The sequence below is a fragment of the Oryzias latipes genome, chromosome 15 (genome assembly GCF_002234675.1).
Source record: "Oryzias latipes chromosome 15, ASM223467v1".
Taxonomy (NCBI): domain Eukaryota; kingdom Metazoa; phylum Chordata; class Actinopteri; order Beloniformes; family Adrianichthyidae; genus Oryzias; species Oryzias latipes.
The window spans coordinates 18,344,770-18,367,160 of record NC_019873.2 but is presented as its reverse complement, the minus strand read 5'-3'; the positions used below and the strand labels follow the sequence as shown (position 1 = coordinate 18,367,160).

Sequence of the window (22,391 nt, the reverse complement as noted above, 5' to 3'; positions counted from 1 at the left end):
AATGACTTATGCAGAAAAACTTTCTCACGCTTAAAAGCAACTATTGTAGCTTTTGCTGAGGATAAATATTTTGTCCTGAAACAGATTTTTTGCATAAAGTAAAAAAAAACCAAGATTATTTGGCTTTCGATATTTTGTATAGTTGGAGTGCCGAGGTTCAAGCATCAAAATGTGTAGTTTAGTTTGAAGTCCTTAATTTTCTAACAAGGCAGAAGATAAACAAAAATAATGGCTACACAAGTTTAGAGCTTCCTTGTTAAAAGAGTTAACCAGACAGTTGACTTTAACACATTTTCTACGTAATAGAATATTTCTGGAGTTTGGGAGAAGAATATGATTGAGGATTTTTAGGGAAAAAATAAAAACAAAACATGCTTCATAGGTTAATTGGCAACTCTAATTTGTCCCTAGGTGTGAGTGTGAGAGTGAATGGGTGTGTGTTTGTGGACATTCTACCCTGCGACAGACTGGCGACCTGTCCAGGTTGTCCCCTGCCTTCGCCCACAAGTGGCCGGGATAGGCTCCGGCAGCCCCGTGACCCCAAAAGGGAAAAACGGTCAAGAAAATGAATGAAATGAATGAATGAAACAAATTAAAACATTTTCAGTTCTTTAAGAAGTTTGTCAGAATTGCAAATAAGAATTATTATTTTTCCAAAATTATCCTTATTATGGGCAGTTTAACTTCCTTGTAGCAAAAAAAGTGTTTCAAATATTTGGAAGCACTTTGTTCCATACACTGAAATATTCTTGAACCTCTGAAGTCACCAGTGTTCTCCGTGCTGCATATTTTAAGAAGCAACACTGCCTCCCTAAGGGCATAAAGGATATGGCGTGCCATTTTACATTTTTTCACTTGTGCTATCCGAGGCACTTTAACATTGGTAATTGGGTCATCTAGACCCACTAGACAGTGCTCTGAACCTTTTTTCTTCAATGATTTGTGAACCTCAATAGTGTCCATGGATTACATGAAATCTTTCCACCTTCATCCACCTTTGTCATGGTAGTGAGAACACGTCAATGCAGGGGTGAGGTCATCTAAGATAGCACAAGGGTTACAAAAAAGGAGGGAAAAAAAGCATTTCAGATGTCTTGAGTTCTTTACAGTTAAGTGTTTTTGCAGAGCAGCTTAGGTCAACACATCTCTGCTCTTTTTTTCTCGCTTTGTTGCTGCCAAACAAAACAAATGTGTTGCTCTGAAGGTAGAAAGAGAAAGGACAACTAAAAAAGCAGATTAATGGTTTCTCATAGTGCTGACATACTGACTTAAATAAATGTTTATATTGCGTTTGTTTTGTTTAATGCAGTGTATCTTGCCCTTACATGAGTCTGCAGGCTTCATGGAACTACTCAGGTGGCACAGAACCAAGCTGCTTCTCAACCAATAAAATGTGAATATTTTGGTACCAGTTGTTTTGAACATCATTTAACTTCAAATTCGCATTAAAATTTAAATTACCTTTCGGCAAAACAGTTTAACATGCCATCCACTTACAAATTCAAAAAGATGGAAACTTGTAGTCCAAAAAACGCTTTTTTCGTTTTTACCTACACATTCAGGGAAACTGTAAATAATTACCTTGTGGATTAGGTATCCATTTACTTGGCACTTAACATAAAGCAAAATTGAGACTTTGACTAGATGTACTTTTTTTTAAAATTGTTAATATTTTTTACAAAGAAATCTATTCATAAAAGTTTTTTTTTATAAAAGGCTGCACGGTGGGGCGGTGGTTAACGCTCTTGCCTCACAACAAGAAGGTTCAAGTCTGGGCTGGCGGACCTGAAGCAGAACATCAATGGGAGACTTTTCTGTGTGGAGTTTGCACGTCCTCACTGTGCATGTGTAGGCTTTCTCCGGAGACTCTGGCTTCCTCCCATTGTCCAAAAAACATGCTTCAGAGGTTAATTGGTACAGTGTGCATAGGTGTTTCATGGCCCTGCGACAGACTGGCGACCTGTCCAGAATGTACCCTACCTTTGCACATGTCGGGTGGTTAAGGCTCCGTGACCCCAAAAGGGACAAAAACAGGTTTAGAATATGAATGAATCTTTTATGAAACAAAACAATGGTCATAAGCATGACCACTGTGACTGACCTGGGAAAGATCCAAACCATGAAGACGGCTGGTCCAAGTCAGGTGTTTCCTTGGGTTTGAATGACCCTCTACAGCAGGTTTAAAACCCAAGTCTTCATCTGGAAGGTCCCTTTATTGTGGGAAACACATTCAAATTTGTCCTGTTCCTAATCCTAGTGAGTGGAAAAAATTCAGTCTCCTCTCATTCCTCATGTGATAAAAACCTCGAAGCAACAATTTCTTCAGTTCATGTAGTCACAAGTGGACCATGTGAAAGACCCCCCCCCCCCCCCCACACTAGTTTGCAAACATACAAAGATGGGTGTTGAAGATTCTTCTCTCTGTCTACTACAATACCATGCTCTTGGATGTAAGTGGTTGTGCACTGACAATGACTTTTCGAGTAAAACAATTACCTCTACTTAGTCCAAGAGAGACTAAGCTTCATACCTGTGGATTCTTATTTAGTAACATGAATCACAAAGACTTACTGGCAAATTTGTTAGGGTGGGGAACTGTCAATCTTCTATGGTCACTAGCGGCACTGGTGCTCCACAGGGCATATTGCCTTCACCCCCTCCTCTTCTTCCTTTTTACAAGAGTTTTAGAAAAACTCAGATACATGCCTAATGCACATTTTATCGCTCAGACGGGAGAGTGATAAAGAAAGAAGAGTCGGTTGGACTGAGGCGGGTTTTCTCTGAGCAAAAGCAAGAACTGAGTGCAAATATCAAGAAACAAACGCTTAAGATGGATTTTCAGATTGACTTGAGCTAAACAAAAGGGCCTCTAAGCAGTAGTTAGGAATTCACAACCAAGACGAGATCCTAAAACACACTTAAAAAAATAATTTACTCTAATAAAAAGAAAGATATGAATTTTATTCAATATTTCGCTTATTTAAATATTTAAAATCTGTGTAGTGAGGAGGAACTTAAGTTTGTTTAATGTTTGTAACATTGGAAAACCTTTGCACTGTTTCTTACGATTACAGGATCTCCCTAGCCATAAAGTAATAGATTTAACAAAAACAACAGTAATTCCATTTTTTAAAATTTAATTTATCATTAGCCAGAATAGAGGGGTAAGAGATTCTCATGTAGCCCCAGAACCACAGGTTGTAGACCCCTGATTGTAGGAGATAACAGAGACGAATATTGCTTTTTTACAAAAAAAAACACTTTTGATTTTGCATACATTTATTGTCAGTAAAATAAAATGTTTAAACCAACATTTATTTTGGATTTATTTTTTCACGTACATTTTTTAAACAAATCTCCTGTTTGCATGAGTTACAAAAACAAGAGCATCAACAAATGCAACAGTGAACTGGGCTTTGACCTCATGACAATGCTTCAACGCAAATTCCTATCACCTTTCTTACACACACTCACACACAAATTAACGGTAGCAACAGATGGAACACATTGAACAAAATGTCCTTCCTGTAGTGGTTCACTTAAGATGTACCATTTGATTGCAATACAAGAGATTTATTGAAAGACATCTCTGTAAAAGAAACAAAACAATAAATCAAAGACATGTTCATTAAAGCACTTCATGAAGGACAAAAACTGGATGAGCTGACAGAAAACTCTTTGACCTCCTGAATCCCTTCACTGATTCATAATCAAGCTGCTATAACATGCAACAATTACTTTTTCGGAACATTTGCTTAATTGGACAAGAACAGCCGCTGCCATCAGAGCAAATGCGTCAAAACCAGGTGAAGGATGAAAACAAATGTCCGCTAGGCAGGAACACGAGTCACAGCACTGCTGGGATCAGTGCTTCTATAGTACCATGATGAGTGGAGGGCCAATCAGCAGCCCGGGTTACTGGTAACAAAGAAATAAAAGTAAAAAATAAAATAAAATAAAATCACTCCAAGTTTGCTTTATTGCTTTGGGAAAAAAAAAGTATTATGCATAGAAACACTAAGCAAATTAAAAATGGTGGGCAGGGAAGAGTTTAAAATAGAGAATTAGTGAAAAATCACCACAGAGGGGATCATTATTATCAAAAAGTGAAATTTTGCATGAAATTCCATAAGAACTTTCTGTCATAGTTTAATTAACAGAACCAAATCTCTTCATCCTTACCGTCTGTACAATATTTTAAATGATAATTATTACTTATTTTTTTGTATTTAGGGCACATTGCTAGAAAGTAATGGCAAAAGTATAACACAATTGAAATGGAACAGATATTGAAACTTTTTAGAAAAAACGCTCAACAAATGCTGGGCAAACTTCTTCCTGTTTTCATTTTCTAAACAAAAGCTACATTTAAAAAAAATAAGTAAAAATAAAAAGCAAAATACAGATCAACAGTGCAGAATGTCAAAAATGTATTCCTACTTGGTTTTGTAAGCAAACTAATTAACTTAAATGAAACTAAGTCAGCTAATAATATCCTGATTCCTATCTGATGGGGAGCTTACAGAGAGATTTAAGGCACACAGATGTGGCGACAAGTAAGAGATGAAACGTCATGCACTATAAACAGAAGGAGAACCACAGAAAGTTTCTCTGTTACACAATCAGAGGCCTTTAAGACTGAGCCTGACTGCCTTATAACTCTGCTGCGGTCATATGGCACAGCCATACCATGGCTCCACAGATTTAGGGGCAGAAACAAGCAAAAAAGAAAAACAAATCATAGAAACTCAATAAAGGTTTATAAAAAAAATACATATGTAAACCGATTACCAAAAAACATTCCACTCATAGCCTAAAATGAAAATTACAAATAAACATAAAATCATAATGCATATAACATAAATTGTTTCGTTTTGATATACAAAGACAAATTAACTTTGAACGCTGACTCTAGGGGAATCTCCACCAATCACTAAGGTCAAAGGTCACAATGACTTCCCTTTGGTTTAAGTGGTAAAGTCACAGAGTCACCACAGAAACTTGCTGACCTGCATCTCTCACTGGCTAAGTGCTCAGAGTTTTTGGTTTGTTGCGAACTACGTCTGTGCTTTCGGGTCAAAAACAAAAACAAAAATGCCGCAATGGAATTATTTCCATCCAAGGAGTAAGGCTGTCACAGGCAAACGTAGTTTTTTCTTTTTTTTTTAAAGTGCATGTCACTGATACAATAGCATAATGCAAATGCAGGTAGTATCAATCTATAAAATGGTTAAATTTCTCATTCTGCCTGTTCCCTTATACAAAAAAAAATGGACAAGAAATACTGGACATTACCCTTCTATGGAACCATAACATCAACCTTCATACACAAATGCTTCATTTGGACTTAGTGTTTTCCATAAAAAGTGAACACTGAACTTCAATCCACGGAATCCCTTCTTTTGTTGGCACTTAAGGTAAAAGTATGGCTTTTTGAACAAATACATGTTATTTTTTTAATACTGTAGTAAAAGCAACAGTCTTCGTTTAAGCCGGAGCGCAGAAACTAGGAGGCCTCAGCTGCAAATGGCACCACTGAAGCTGGTTTTCATGGACGGGCTGAAGATGACCCTCAGGAGAAGCCTACCATCGGCCGCTTACGCTGGCTATGTCGGAGTTAAACTGACGGGAGAGGCGTCCGCTTGCTCCTCCCTCCAGGAAGGAAGACCTGATGGGTGGCTCAAATAGCTTCCTCCTGTTCTTGTTTAGCTCTGCAGGGAAAAAAAACAACAACCCACAAAACATCAGCTGAGGCAAAGGTGATACACACATGCTCTTTAATGTGGGGACGCCGTTCGTGAGTCACCGTGGGAACGGCAACAAATCAAAGGAACGGGATAAAAACAACAAAGGCAATGGATGACAGGTGACTTTAGATGCTGCTGATTAACAATGACAAGAAAATGTGACTCAAATGAACTAAAGTCCTCTTTGTGCCCATCTGGAGTTGCAGCTTAAAGAAACACTTTTATGAAAGAATCATAGGGGCTGGCATCTTTGAGGCTTTCTTATGGAAGCTATGTGGTGGAGCTGCCAGCATAAACCTTCACATAAGGAGACTCACTGCAGCTAATTTTTACTGGATCGCTGACAAGATGTTCAATCTCGGTTGCTTTTACTGTACAGAAAGCTCACGCTCCAAATACAGCTCAACTACTCCACCTATTATACGTCTAAAATAGGATGCCAGTAGAGAGCTGTGAAACGCACCACATTCACATTAAATTGTTAGTAACAACAGGCTAGAGTCTAAACCAGCACCAAGAAGCAGCTGCAACAACTGGTGCAAATCAGCCATAACTGAAGAGGGATTTTCCCAAATCCTTTTCACAGCTGCTGCTCCAAAAGACTGGAATGCAGATTCCCTCATAAAGTAGTTTCAGTATTAGTTCCCATACAATGCGAACAGGACGCACCTAGTAACCCAGTGCCCCCAGGCAGGGACTTTGATCTCTGTCACTTCGATTACACGACTCCACCTGAGCTTGTTGTAACCAGCATAAAAAATGCGAAACACCAATTTGGTTTGGTTTGGTCAAGGGTGAGCTGGCAGGATGAAACTGCAGCTGGTGCCTCATCATTGTTTGAACAGTAATTTTTTTTAAATGTGATCATCTTTGTGCTTTCTTTATAGCTTCATTGGGCTGAAAAAGTCCTAACAGGTGAAGAGTACAACAAGTGCATACTTGCTTGGTCACAATGGAAAAAGTTAATATTCTTTCAAAAATAAATTCACAATAAAAAATGTTTGAATTTTTTTTCAGGCTTACAGCATCCACTCCAATGAAAAAGGGTGTTATTTGGTGTTTTTAACATGTTCTTGTAGCATTTGTCTCATGAAAGAAAACAAAAACAAAACAAGAAAACAAAAGTAAAGATGAATAATGCATTTTTGAATATTTTCTTTATTCAAATAGCTGGAAATCAGAAGCAGATAAAAAAAATGTTGTTTGAATAACACTTGTTACGCACAAATAGTGATGTGACATTTGCGAACGAATCAGATCTTTTGAATGGTGGGAACCGACTTGCGGTCGGCTGGGAACCGTTCTTTATTTTGTTATTTTTTCCTCCGTCCCCTGAGTTTTATACGTTCACATAAATGCTCAAATAAGCTCATCCTTCTAACTTCAGAAGCAAATATCACGAGTTATGAACACCGATTCACACAAGTACCTCCATGAAAAAAAAGGAAGAACCTTTGAGTGGTGGTGCGTGCAGTGAGCAGGGCGGAGGAGAGAGAAGAAGAGCCTGCACTCAGGAGGCGGGCGCTCAGTCGTCGTTCTGCAATTAGTCCTGAGTTTAATTTGTTCTGTTTTTAAAAAATGGTCTTTTGTTAAAATGTTTCACTAGAAATTTTTGCTAGGAGCTTCAAACTCGCCTTTTTTCAATTCTATTTTATTTATATAGACCACTAGTACCACAAGCTTCTTCCTAGCCGTTTCTTATTGTGTATAAATAATGGGTTTGTTATTTTGTTATCGAATTTAAGTTTTTTTTTTTTTTTTTATGAGATGATATTAGATCAAGTTTATGTTCATATCTTCTGCTGCACAGCAATACCCCATAGTTCTCTTCAGAAAAAAAGTTCTTAAATGAGGGAATTGCTTAATAATGAGTGCAAGTAAATTCACTGCTTCAGGATGATCTTTTTTGACACAGAGTTTTATTTTGAAAGGAACTTGAATGTGCTGCTGTAAGATTAAAATAAATCTAAATTGTAATGTAGCCTATCTAAAAATATAACACTGGAAGAATTTAAATATTGTAAACATTTAAAAGCTACATGTTATAAAAGGCCTAATGGCTGCCAAAAAAGTGTGTTTTTATAAACAGTGTGGTGAGATTTTGCCGCTCTTACTCGGTTTTGTCTGGACCAAATGATTCTTTAATGGTTGCAGAGCCCTGGTTTAGCTGTTTCATTAATAACATAATTTACACTCCTTATACATACACACTGTATATGCTGGAAGTGGAATATTTACAATGAATCCATATCAGACTTAAGCTATAATTGATATTTCCAAAATGATTTGAACTCAATTATTGGTGGAAAATCTGAATTTCAACTATTCGGATCCAGATCTCAACCCATCAATTCTCCCAGTGATTGTTTCCAGGAATAAACGAATAAACTCCAGACTGGCTTCTTTAAAGTTAATAAATATAAAAAGAGCCAAATTAACCAGTCTAATGAACGGGTCTTTGAAATGAACTAATCCAAAAGATTCGGCTCCCTAAAAAGAGCCACAAGTCCCATCACTGTGGACAAACTACAATCGGCAAGCCATACACTTGTAAAACAAATAGATTCATGTACCGTAGGTCTGCATTTTCCTCGTCTGAGCTGACATATGGATCAAAAGTGTGCAGCTGGATAGCTCCAGTATAGTTTGTCAAATTTGTTGCACTGCAAATGTTAGAGAGTGTAAACAAAGGGATGATAGGAAGTCAGGGCAGTTCCACCCACAACTCCGATGCGAATTTCTAATGAACCATTGCCGCACGCAGAAACTAGAACACAACAGTTTTTTTTTTTTGCCTAAAAAATGGTTTAATTATAATTAAAAGACCACTGGGATCACTTTGAAAATTAATCAAAAGATAACCATAGTGGGAAAAGTAAAAAGTCTACAGAAAAATGTCAGAATTTTGTGTATAAGGCCCATTAGCAGACTATGACAACAACTCTGAGGATAAAAACAGATTCAAAATGGAAGATTCTCAATATTAGCTTAAATTCTGAGAAGATGAGAATCTTAAGTTTGACAACAAAAAGCAAACAAAAGTCCCAATTCTGGAAAAAGACAAGATTCAAAAATGTAAATTGAAACTCAGAAGAAAGAAGCAAAAAAAAAACTTTACAGAGGAAATCTTGAAAATTAAAACTGAAATTAGCAACACATATCTAAGACAAAAATTTAAATGTTGAGAAGTAAGAAGTTGAGAAGTAAGAAGTTTCACCTGAATAATTCCAGAAATCCAGAAAAAAAACAAGAATTCTAACTAAAAAACACAAATAAATCTAAAACTCTGGCATTAAAAAAAGGAAGAAAATATCGAAATAATATTTTTATTAATCTTAATTTTATGTATTTTTTCATAATCTCTCTAATTTTTATAAATTATTTTGTACCTGAAATAGCAAGCAGCATTTTTCTGCGGGCCCCAAAGGTGGTGATTCCCAATTCCTTGAGGTCCTGGTCTGTGAGGGTCAGGAATGTCTGGAGGTCAATCTGGAAAGACAAACAGGCCCTTTATTTAACATTACTAGAAACACTGAAAAATAAAAATGATATGATATATGATATCAGATGATATATGAGATCAGACGGGTGATATATATTTTTTGCAGAGATTTTTTGATATGTGGTGATTAAAGTTTCCAAAAGCACTTTTTCTTACACCTGCCTCCGTCACCCACTACTTTAGTTGTTAATAATAACTGTCCTAAATGTTTTAAAGTGTTAAACTTTTCAGAAGTTGTGGTCAACCCTCATTTCTCATGCATTTTCTGTCCAAGGAGCCAGACTGTCTGTGTTTTAGAGTCTTTTAGACCAATTCCAGCTGTTCTCTTGGCTTTATTAAAGACATTCAAAACCTTTTGTGACTTCAACTTTTGGTCCACTCATCCATTTAGCCTCTTTCACACTGACCTTTACATGATCCAAGCATAAAAGAGCAACAAACTCAACAGATAAAACAGTTTTATGCCCTAAGAATGTAGGACTTGTTGGAAGTGAAACATCTGTAGAAAAAAGTGTGCTGATTCTTTACCTCTTGTTGCTGGAAGACATCTGTGTACTTCCCCAAACCCAGCTTGCTGAAAAGCTCTGGCAGGTCGGAGCCTTTCAGGGACGAGTTCAGGCTGCAGCCGTTGCTTCCAGTTACAGAAGAAATGGAGTCCATGTAGTTGCTACTGCTGAGGTAATGCTCTGTCGCTAAATAGCCAAGAAAATATAAAAGTTAAAGTTTAAATATAAAAGTGGGAACATTTCCAACATCTCTATTAGTCAACGCGCAAAATGTTGTGCGCTCAATGCAGAGAAGCTACAAACACACTGACCAGATTTGTTCTGCTTCCTTTTGGGACTGCTGACACATGAGGGGAAGTCGCTGTGGTTCGGAAGGCCACTTCCAGAGCCGTTTCTCTCCCTCCAGTTTTCAGAGTCACTACCATTCCCGATGCCTTCCCGACTGCCAGACCGAGACAGAGACAGTGGGGAACCCTAAGTCAAGGAACGAAGAACCAGAACTTTTAGTATTATCAATGAAGACTCCGTTGCTTTCAAATTGGGGTTTAAAAAACAGAAAATTCATCCACACGGTACAGATTCTTGCATGTATATCGCAAATGACAAAGTTACCTCGTAGGTGGTGGTCATGCTAGGTTTATATGAGACGTGATTGGCTCTCCGCAGCTCCTTGATGGTTTCAGCTGGCATAGACTTGGAGAAGCCCAGCCCACTCCATGTGTTTGTGGGGGTTCGAACCTCAGTCACCACAGGTTTCTTTAGCATAGCTGCACACAGACACAGATGGATGCAAACCCACACACACACACACACACAGATAAGGGCACCAAACATTTGTCATTTCTGTCTGCAAACACTACTGCCAACTCTAAATATAAAAGACAGAAGCATCAACATACCTTTTGTTGCCAACAACTTTTTCTGTTCATAATCAAATGCCTGAAAGTACAGGAGAACATTGTACTCCTCTGTTCATGACAAATAAAATGTGTTTTCTGTGAGTTTGATGTGTGTGTTTACCTGCATGTTAGGAAAAGAAGTCTGCGGTGTGAGTCTAATCCTCTCATTTTGCTGTGCAGCCCTCTCAGCTGCCCGCTCACTGCCTGGTGCTTTCTTATCCGCCACAGGACTGTCTGAGGAGCCAGACTTCCCATCAGACAGGAGGCAGTCAGAACTGTTGGCGTTGCAGAACAAAAAAAACTATGCTTTTTAATAAAGGTCATACATTCTCAATTAAACAACATTTTTTTTAACTCAATCACTTCTGTAACCTTCATACTCTTCAGTTTTTGTTGTCCATGCTCAAATCTCCAACAAAATAAGAAAACATTGCACTGACAATACTGCCTCCATGTGGATGCTCTACTTCAGGGGTCTGCAACCCTCAACACTTGAAGGGCTATTCGGGTTTATTTCTCACTGACCACAACCCAATAGGAGCCACAAAGTATCATTTCGCCATTTAGAAAAATAAAACACTACTTTGTGTTTAGGTTTTTTCTTTATTATGATACATTTAAATTAACAATTGTTTTTTTTTTGGCATAAAAATAGAGAAAAAAAGCTTTAAAAAAATATATATCTTTATATAATAGTTTATAACTTCTGACAGAGGTTCATCTGACTTCCTTTCAAAATAAAATACACCCTGTGCCACTCATCTCAATGCAGCAAATATAGGAGTAGGTAGTGTGACTACAGCAGTAATAATAATTATAGAACAGTTTATTTTCCCATTTGTGGTGCATCCCAGCCATGAATTATTAAATCTAATGAACTAAAATAAAATTTAGAGCCAACTAGGGGACCCTTACTGTTCTTTTTTTTCAAACCTGACGGCACACTTATTTGCACAAAAACAGCAAATCCGTCTTGTAATTGAGTGCACCTTGGGTATGAACCCTTGTTGTGCTTATTGGTCTGATTTGACTTTTTAAAAACTTCAAAGAATTGATGAATTGTAAGAGAATTATGCGTAATGTAGTCAGGAACCCCAAGGAGTGATAGGTACTTTGCTTCAGCTGTTTGTAAATGGGTTGAATAGAGTTTTTCTTTAAGTAGAGAGCCACAGTGGAGGGGTCAAGGAGGCACATCTGGATGGGGAACCTCAGGATGCAGATCCTTGCTTAAGTTAAAGTGGGGGTGGGATTTTACCTGACAGTGTTAAAATGCTATTTATGTTTTTTAACTCAAAAATGTTAATATTTTTTATGTTCACAAACAAAAGCTGTAAAAAAAGTATCACGTATTTTAAATAAATATTTTCTTTCAATGTTTCAGGAAATTAAGTCTCCAGGAAAAGAGTGATCATTGTACCAGCCCAGTCTTACAAACCGTGAGGTGGTGTGAATGATTAGTGGACTCAAACATACTGCAGATGGGAGTTCTTGGTCCCCTGGAGGAGCTCCACAGCCTGTCGCTTCCCTGATGCCGTCTTACATGAAGCCAACATCTGTTTCAGCTCATTGCCATTAGCTGAATGAGAGGGGCTCCTGGGCATGCCCACCTCCACAAAGGTATCAGAGCCTGAAGGAGAGATGAGGTTCTTCATTATTTACCAACTGAAATCTTTGAGCTTTCATCATTTCTGAAAAGTTTGCAACAATCCCAATTTTATTTGAACAGTAACTGGGTCAGTTGAGACAAATGAGAGTGCTGCTTCAGGGCGAACATGTACTGCTTGTTTAAGTGTAACAAGTCTCACTTGGATCCTGGTTTAATTAAAAACACAGCAGCTGTGATTAAGGGGCTTTCAGCTGCTGCTTCACTTAGAGCCGCACAAGAACAGAAGCGCGTGTGAATGTGCACATGCATACGATCATGTGACTGCACACGTACTGTGTGGCATGCAAAAAATATGATGAATGTTTAGACATTTCTTTTTGGCTCTTTTAGACCAAAATGCAGAGTTCAGTCAGACTGGACAAGCCAGTCCAAACACGTTCTGGGACACAGGAGGAGGTAAAGGAGGGGGCGGAGAACTTGCAGGGCTTACGCGGCGCACTGGGCACAAGCCGCTTAGAAAACAGCGGGGAAAAACGAGACGCGTGAGAGTGAACGTTTGAGGGAAAAACCACCGGTGTAAGACACAGAGGAAATGAGGGCCTTTCTGAACCGCTAGAAGACCAGCAGTTAATCTGTCTCCTATCCAATAAATGCAGTCAGAGGGAGCGTGAGGTTAGGAGGACGCTATAGCAAAACGGAAAGAAGTTCACTTTACGCACTTTCCTCTGTGTGGTTTAACATAACTCACAAGTGGAAGTCCTGATGTTGACGTTTATGTTCTGTCTGCAAGGTCGAGCTTCAGCAAATCCGAGCCGAAAACGTTTAAACTGAAATTTTTTGTCTGTCGAGGCTTATCATAGCACACAAATCAAAAGATGGCATCTAACGTAAATGAAGGCACTAGGCACGGAGGAAATGCACTGAAGGGATTTTGGGTGGGGGGAAACAAGGGGGTGCATTCCTTATTAGGAAAATGTTAAACACAAACACACTCATGGTTTTACAATGCTCCTTGAAAGCTTGTCAACATTTATATTTATAACCTAAAAACTAACTATGGTTTTATCTACATACATTTTCTAAAAATGTCTTCTTAGTTTAGTTTCAAAGAACATTTTTTAGACTAAAGACATTTTTATTTGTAAAAGAAGAACAGAAATACATGAAATAATAAAGAAAAACATCCTAAAACTCAATAGAAATATCTACATTCAAATTATTAGGCTTTATTTTAAAAAAAATCCATATTATAAATAGTATTTAATCTATTTGTAATGTCTTCTTTGCAGTGACATTTATCAAAAAACCTTTTTAAAATTATATTTACCTAAAAGTTAATAACCAAAGTAAAAACAATAATAAATATGTTTTGAGCACTGTGCGTGTGCGCAGACCCAAATTGAACGGTTCAGATGTACATTCTCATAAACAAAAGCAACTATTCTTATTTGAGGTGGGTTACACCTGCACACACATACAGGAGATAAATGTTTTTCTCAGAATGGCTGGGCACACCGGTGTAACCATGGATATTCTTTTTTAAGCGACCACTGAAAAATCCAATCGTACTCTAGAGCCCTGTGAGGTATTGTGACTTAGTGGAAGCAACACTTCATTCCTCATTTCTCTATATCTGAAAACTAAAACTGTTGAATAGCATGTAGGTCCAGATGGTTATAATGTAATCTGGGGAGTACCTTCGTCTGAATTGGACTTGCTGGAGAGTGGTTCTGATGGATTGTGCCCGCTGGCTTCCTGGGCAGAGTCACATGGCGCTGGGGTCAAAACTGTTTCTGCAAGTCCTGCTGTTGGTAACCTCCCATACACTGAGCCTGGGTGCTGTAAGCAACACACAACATTGAAGGGATTCAGAAACCTTTTAAGAAAGTTGGGAGTACAGTGGCCCCTTGTTTAGCAAGTTGTTAACATTGTAAAAATAATTCACAATGAGCAAAATCAGTGACATTTTGTACATTAATTATAGATGTTTTAAGGCTGTAGAACCTCTCAATACACACTTTATACACTTTTTTAGATGTATTAACATTTTGACACTTTTTTCTCTTAAACACTTTCGAAGTTCAAATTGTCATAGGAAAAAAGTCCAGTATTATAAGATGAAATCAAGGATCTGCTCATTCTGAACAGGAAACAGCACAGAGGAGATTGATTGACAATGGTCTACAGCTGTAAAAAAATAATAAAGAAGTATGCACATATGCACAAATAAACAGCAAAATTGAGAAAGGAGACCCACGATATGATGAGGAGAAGTACAGGAGAAACAACAAGGCAAACCTTGACATGTCCATTGAGGCCGCAGTCGGGGACCCCGTTCGGCTGCTTGTCGATGGGGGCGAGGCCGGGTGGAGGAGATGTTGTGCTGTGTGTGTAACCCTGAACTCCAGAAAGCAGGATGCTGCTGAGAGTGGCTTGAGTGGCAGGGTGCAGAATCAGCTGAGATGAAAAGCCTGTAGCAATGAAAGTAGGGATATTAAAAAGTGCAAATCTATCCACTAAAGTAGACAAACAGAATAAACAGTAAAGATTGATTCCTATGAGTAAACAGTCTTGTTACTGATTAATTCCTCATCTCTTAAATAAAGGCAGATAAGTTTATTGGATACAGACTCTGGGTGCCGGTGAGAGAGCTGGCCCACAGAGAGGGTGACGGTGGAGGGTTGCTGGGGCTCAGAGAGGAGTTTAAGCTGTTGAGGACAGCGTTGGGAATGGCTGAGTTAGCCATGGAGTGGGGGGCTGCTGCACCCAGGAAACCTGTAGAGAAAATAAAGAAGCGAAGAGAGGAACAGAGCGAGAGGATCAATGGTGGTCCCGTCAAAGTGCAAAGCCATTTTTCAAGCTAATCACACCCTACGCTAGAGCCCTCAAAATAAATAAATCTCTCAGCTTTTAAGCTGGAATTCCATCAAGCTGCCATAAAAACCAGACGACAAATGAGAGGAAGAATTTCTTACATTTCTTCAAGGCCATGGACGCAAAAGTATACATCTAGTGTATCCTCACATCCAATAAACCCTGCTATTCAAAGTGCCAACAATATGGTGCTTGGTGTCTTAACCCAAACACAGTGTATGAAAACAGAAAGAAGCAGGTCTGCGGCTTCAACAAGGGGCTAGTTTGGCTCCAGGAATAAGGCCAGGGATTCTTCTGGCAGTCTGGTATGTAATCTGAGGAAAAGAGGCATGTAGCAATTACTAAGGGCCAGGATGTGGCCATCCACAACTTCATCCATGGGCCCCTGGGTTTAAATGAAACAGAACAAAAAAAAAAAAACAATTCAACTCCATATTAACATTTTCTGAGACCAATTATACAGTGTCATTTGTTGGAAAAAGGAACCAAATATGCAAGATATTTAAGGAAAAAAAGCAAAATGCTCAATTCCTGCATATGCTGTGAAAATGACTGACCACATGAACTGTGCAAAACTGGTGCTCAACCTCTCTGTAAAGACCTTAATCTATTTGCCAGTTTTCCACAGCCAAGTAGTAGAGATCTGAGGCATTAGTCACAACTGCCCTTAGGGGTGGATATGGGCTTTTGTGTGTAAAAAAGGGGAATATTTTTACAGGGCACACAGCTGGCCTGCAGAACATATCGGCACCGCTTGGTGAGTCGGTAAAGCGAAAGGTTTCATGTACATCTTTTTCTGTAGGCATGCTGCAGGCGACATGTCATAGCGAATTCTTAAAGTCTCACTCCAATCATCTTTTGAATTTTTTTCAGTGCTCCCACTGGTCTTTTAATTACGATTAAACATTTCTGCACAGGAGAAAGAGTTCATCAGAAATTTACCTGGGCGAGACTGTTGGTGCGGAGTAAGACTGTCATTCATATGTCTGCATGCTGTACCACTAGCTTACAGCCCCTCACAACCTCAAGCTAACAAAAATGGCGAATAGTACTGGAGCTATCCAGTCGTACAGTTTAGAGCTCATCATCAGCTTGGATGAGGGAGACAGAGACGACACCTGCAACCCAAAAAACCTGCAGCACCTGTACTGGTGAACCCCTTTACGGCTGCATGTAATTAAAGATCCATACAAACCGCGCTATACATGGTTTCATGATACATGCATACATCTGGTGATGTTCTCACTGGACCAGCGCCAGACACGCAAGAAACAGGGATAGGGATTTTTCTTCTTTTGTGTTTTTACTGTTTACCAATGCTCGTCCGCCACAAACAATAGTTAGAGGCAGCAAAATGTCAAAGCCTTACAAATCCCGCAAATCTTGCTCCAGGCTTTTTGTTTTCACAGCTCTGTTCCTATAAATGTCCGTCTTGCCGTCATATTAATCAGGCCGGGCACAAACCGCAATTTAGAATTTCTCATTCGTGATCATGCTCACAACGGTTTACACTTCTGTGTTTTTGAAAAGAACGCTACATTCACGTCAGTCTCAAATCCGAGTTCCTTATTGGTTACAGGGCTGCGATCCAGTGTGAAAATTAAGATGCTGGCAAGGAAAGCATACATGGAGCGCCACAATCAAGTGGCTGGAATAATATACAGGAACATGTGTGCAGAATATGAACTGGAAACCCCAAGGTCAAAATGGGAAACACCTCCGAAGGTGGTAGAGAATGAGAGGGCTAAGATCCTGTGGGATTTCCAGATCCAGACTGATAGGATGGTAATGGCAAACCAACCAGACATTGTAGTGGTGGATAAAGAACAGAGGAAAGCCGTTGTGGTGGATGTGGCAGTGCCAAGAGAGGGGAACTTTAGGAAGAAGGAACTTTGCGATGAACTGGAGAAATCCTGGAAGGTGAAGGTGACAGTGGTGCCTGTGGTAATTGGAGCACTCGGGGCAGTAACCCCCAAGCTGGAGGAGTGGCTACAACAGATATCTGGAAAAACCTCAGACCTCTCAGTCCAGAAGAGCGCAGTGCTAGGAACAGCTGAGATACTGAGCAGGACCCTCAAGCTCCCAGGCCTCTGGTAGAGGACCCGAGCTTGGAGGAGAAACCACCCGCGGAGGGTGAGAGGGGCGTGTTTTACATACATACACACATATATAACGAGAATATGATGCTGAATGAACTGAATACTGTGTCTTCCTGTTGGTGCAGAATTTCTTATCAGTTTATAATTACATGAAGTCATGATTAACCCTTTGACGTCTATTGATGCAAACATGTTTTAAACCACTTCTGTTCCAAATTTATTTTAACATCTACATGAAAGCAAAAACTTACTTTTTTGCATTTCAAACCTGGAAATAAATGTAAGCATCAAGGGGTAAAATGTACCATCTGATCAAGAATGTACAATCTTTACAGTGAGATCAGATCTGCATATTGCTCCTACAGTGAAGGGACAGAAGCTACTGAATTATGGGACACAGGCTGTGATTTCTGCAGATATTAGGATCATCTGAAGCACAGACACAGTTCACCCACACCACCAAACATCGGTGGGGTCGGGGAGGGGCGGCCGGTCTTCACCCGCCTGGTCCGCTTGTGGGTATCCTGTCGGCTGCAGTGGTGGTCGGGCGTGCGGCGCTGGGGGGGGTCGATTGGCCGGAAGAGGTTAATGCGTGGCGACGGGGGGTGGGGGGCATCCAGAAGATTGTGAGCATGTCTGCGAGAGTGCATGGGTGGGGCAGACCTGGGGGCTGGCTCACTGGGATCCTCTGGGGCTCTCCCTCCCCCTCGCAGAGTGGGGAGGGCATTAAGGGGGGGGTATGGGAGGAGGGGTCGGATAATAAGGCGGGTGAAGAGGGTGGTAAAGGGTAGAGTAGTGGAGGGGGGTGGAGCTGTGGTTGCGCGGTGATCTCTGGGTTGCTTGGGTTGGGTGCCAGGGCTGTCTTGCGGAGACGAGGCTCCGGCTGGGTGGTGGGCGGCTCAGGGGTTGTCAGGGCCCTGGCTTCGTCCTTGGCCCGTGTCTCAGTGTCTGGCGCGTGGTGGCCCCCATGGCTTCTGCCTGGTACGGCTAAGCACGCCTGTCCTGTGGCCTGGAGGCCCAGACGCCAGGTTCACCTATGCCTCTCGGCGCCCCCCCGGGCTGCGTGGGTCCCGTCGCCTGGGGCGCTCCTGGCGTCTCTCCCCCCCTCTCCTGCTCTGGCTGGTCAGGCTGGGGAGGATCTGGTTCCCCTTATGAACACATGGTTCACTTCGGCAGCATGCATGTATCTCCACCCCCATGTGCACACTGCCATACTGCTCCCTGTCTGCTTCATCACTCCTCCTAACCCACAGTGTATTGATGGACAGATATCAGTTGTTGGCATAAATAAATAGATAGATGAATAAATAAATAAATAAATAAATAATCTGAAGCAGCACAAGGAAGAAATAAGGAAGTCTCTCTATTTGTCATGAAAAAAAAACTAATAAAGAATGAACAGCTCTAAGGGAGTCTTAAAAAACAACAACAACACTGTCATTACCCAGATTGGTCAGCCCCAGTCCAGCTGAGGTCAGGATGTCCAGGCCGACGGGGCAGATAAGTGACGGGGACAGACCATTAGTGGGGGGGGTCAGCGCTCCAGGGGCAGAAGAAGACGACACACCGTTGCTCTCCAGACCTAAGAGGAATTTTCGAGCTTCGTACATGTTGACCGCATTCCTTTCCACGCTCTTTACTATCACTGACTGCAAGACATCGAAGAATAGGGGGCGATTAAAAACAGAGGCAAATAAAGGTGATGGGAAAGCTAAAAAAAGAGGCAAAGAGAGAGAAAAAAAAATCAGAAGATTATAGACAGATACACGAAGTAGGGAATGTTGGCATCAGACACAGGGAGTGAGGGGGAGATGAACATAGACGGGAGGAAGGAAGAAGAGAATTAAGGACAGATTAGAAGGATAAACATTGAGCTAGTGTGGGAGAGACAAGGAGATATGGGAGCAATGGTTTGATAAAAAGGATTTCTTCATCTCTTACTAAACATTCCGTTCACATCACACTTTCTCATAGAAGTGAGGATAATTTTAGAGAAAAAGCACATTTTCTGCTACACCACGACACATCAGATTTATAATAAATAGGACACGATTTTAATCACTTAAAAGAAATAATTTTGGTATTTTTCCACATCCGGCGATCTTCTGCACTACACAAATTTCCAAGAGTAATGAACAAGCACAAATCATGTACCGACTTGCTGAGTTTTCTGTGACTTTTGAGAAATGATTTCCAGACACATTCCATCTTTCCGACCCAAACACACTCACACACTTCCTTCTTCATGAGGCTGCCAAAGTGCCGGCTGCACACAGGCGAGACCGTGCTGTTGGACGGCCCTTTGCATGACCGCTGTCACCTCTTTAAAATGTTTAAATAAAGGTTTTTTAAATGGATGGAGGCTTTGTCAGTGCTTACTCTGGCACCTCTGCAGCTCAACCAGCCTGGCTTAAAAACAGGCCGGAGGGCCCTAGTGTGTTGGTGAGGCCTTGGTTAAGTGTTGAAATATGAGCAGGAATATTAACTGTTGCTGAGAGGAGGTCTGTGAGTAACAGTAGAGGCATGTTCGGAATACATCAAAGTGGCCAAATGTTTTAAAAGACTGTATAAAATCAAAATTTGGCAAATAATTACAAGTATTTATATTGATTATTAATAAATATACATGTATATAATGAATAAAATAATATTTCTATAAAATTATTCATGTTTTAGAAGATGGACAGTCATTTAGAAACTTTTGTTCTACACAGTTTAAAATCAGGACTTACAATCCTTTTTCTCAAACTAGTTTTTTTTCTCCTATGATTCTAAGTTTGTGCTGGTTACTTCAAATTTGAAGTACTTGTTTATGGTTTGCAAACTTTGAGAAAAGGGCCGATTAACTTCCAATATACAGAATTAGTTTTATTTTAAAAAACAACAACAACATTATATTTTCATATTTTTCTTAGAATAAGAAACTTACAATAAAAACTAACCTTAAAAAAACAAGAATTACTTAAGGAAAATCTATTTGATTTTCTGCTAAAAAAAAGGACATCAGTGTAGTACCAGTAGCTCTCCAGTGTCCAATTGTTGTTCAGTTGTTATAAAAGTTACTGAATGGTTCATTTTCTTTGCTCTCAACGACCTACGAGGAGAACAGGCTAAACCAAAACCTTTTAGCCTTTTGAAAATAATGATATAATGGTTATTTCCCCATAAATGTAATATGTTAGACAAAAAACTGTGGATCCTTCCTTTTGTACTATGATGTACATACCTAAAGTCTGATACATTCCCAGACATAGTAAACACCATATTAGGATTACTACCTAGCAGAGGGAAAATCCCTTTGTTCTATAATAATTCAGTTGTTTGTGCTCAAAACCCCTAGAGAGATCAATACAAGTTAATTGAGTGGGACACCTAAACCATGTTTTCATACTGCCACCTCAAATTGATTTTTCTTCTCTGCAAGGGCCAGCAAAATGCACAAGACAGAAAGTTTAACAAAACTTAATGCATGGGTAAAATGATTATAAAGCACAGTCTTAGATGGATTATTAATCAGACTTCTACTGTAGTCCTTTCAACAGCAGCACTTAACATGTCCTTCTACAGTGCTGCCATGATGCCAGGAATGATTCAGTTAACATTTGTTTTATTCAAGTGAGCTGTCACCATTCCCTGCAGCTTTCTGTGCTAAAGGGATTACAGGTAGTCTGATTTCTTACCTTGCTGGGCTGCTTTGGCTTTGGTTTAATACTGATAAAGACATCCAGCTGCTCCATCAATGCCGTAATACACTGAGGCTCCACCTCGACGTCCTCTTTGATGTCAAACATTAACACTAGAGGCAAGCAGCCCTGTGGAGCACACACAATTAAAACACATCTGCAGCAAAGCATGCGTTTTCTTATGCCACCTATAGACCAACACCTTCCAAACCCACGTGAAAAGAAAGTTGTCTTTTATACTACACATTTACAGACAAATGTGTTAGCTGTTGCAATAAAAAAGGAAAATTTACGACTATATTTAATCCACAAAAACTTCTTGGGAACTTCCACCAAGAGCTTTCTGATTTGCTGGATCACCACCACAAGCCTCGTAGACATCTATATTTTGAGACCTGGACTGCACTGCTTTTGTGAGTGGGTGTACTTAGCAGGAATGACTCTGACAGGGTTTGAAATTGGAGTTGTAATCAGAGGTCTGTATAAAGGAGGCTAAATCACACAGTGGCTTTTTATGCTGCTGTCTCTTTTGCCTCTTCTGTCAATCCACTTTTTTCACGTAATTTTTGCCTTTTCTGCCACTTTAGAACACATAGAACACTCTTCAGAATCAAGAGGTGCAATTATCTTACAAAATGAGGGTAAAAGGTGCACGTTCTTGTGTGTCCAGCCTAAGGGAACATCATATTTGGTCAGTGAAGCCAATTCGGCATTCGCTAAATGCATGTAGGCACAGCTTGGAGACCGCAGACAAAGGCGAGCAACTCTGAGAATTACTGCCTCATTCGAGGCACAAAAAGTAAAAGTTGTTTACGGCTGTGAATTCTCATACAGAAGCTTAAAACCAACAGTGATTAAACATCCATTACTTATGCGCATTTTAAAATCAGAGCATTGGTTATATTCCTATGTAATTTAGGGAAGGGCAGCTTCAGCGGTTGTGGGAAAGACAAGAATGACCATTGAACCTTTTTTTTTTTTTTTTTTACTAAAATAAATTAAACACGAGGTGTTAACTTTCGTCCAAAACAGAAATGCTTTTTTCTTGACTGTTCAATGCAATCTATTTATGCAAAGTCCTGGCCAAACCCTTTTCATCAGCTCTTCGAAAAGAAAAAAAAAGCTAGACCTCAAGCCAAAATAATGTAAATGTGAGTCCATGCAGGTATGCAGAGGCCATAAATCACACAAGCTAGCCTTGAGCGATAAACAGATTATCATTGGTGTGATGCGGATATTTCAGCAGTTTGAGCAAAGCATCCAAACTATCTAAAACCACAAAGGCAATCTTGGTTTTTCGAAGCAAATCCCTCCATGTCTATAAAAACCCAAACATACACACACTTGACATAACGATGTTAATGAAACAGTGGCATCCATTGTAGTCACACAGAATGTGCACATGCAAAGGAATATATTTCACCAATGCTAGAAAAACAAAGGTCATCTTAAAATTACACATCCGAATTGACAGA

The 22,391-nt window shown here is 39.8% G+C and overlaps 1 protein-coding gene across 1 annotated transcript in view; it reads right to left on the bottom strand.

The window, feature by feature from the left end:
• Positions 1-3,298: 3,298 nt before the first annotated feature.
• Positions 3,299-22,391, bottom strand: part of bicc1 (BicC family RNA binding protein 1) — a 66,639-nt gene continuing 47,546 nt past the window's right edge. The window contains exons 9-21 of the mRNA XM_011484364.2: positions 20,914-21,045; positions 18,678-18,882; positions 14,892-15,035; positions 14,559-14,731; positions 13,958-14,099; positions 12,128-12,281; positions 10,776-10,929; positions 10,655-10,694; positions 10,368-10,522; positions 10,067-10,229; positions 9,778-9,941; positions 9,137-9,236; positions 3,299-5,711 (exon numbers count right to left, since the gene is read on the bottom strand). Of these exons, the coding sequence (XP_011482666.1) occupies positions 5,584-5,711; positions 9,137-9,236; positions 9,778-9,941; positions 10,067-10,229; positions 10,368-10,522; positions 10,655-10,694; positions 10,776-10,929; positions 12,128-12,281; positions 13,958-14,099; positions 14,559-14,731; positions 14,892-15,035; positions 18,678-18,882; positions 20,914-21,045 (1,854 nt within the window). The 3' untranslated portion in view covers positions 3,299-5,583. The remainder of the gene's footprint in view (positions 5,712-9,136; positions 9,237-9,777; positions 9,942-10,066; positions 10,230-10,367; positions 10,523-10,654; positions 10,695-10,775; positions 10,930-12,127; positions 12,282-13,957; positions 14,100-14,558; positions 14,732-14,891; positions 15,036-18,677; positions 18,883-20,913; positions 21,046-22,391) is intronic.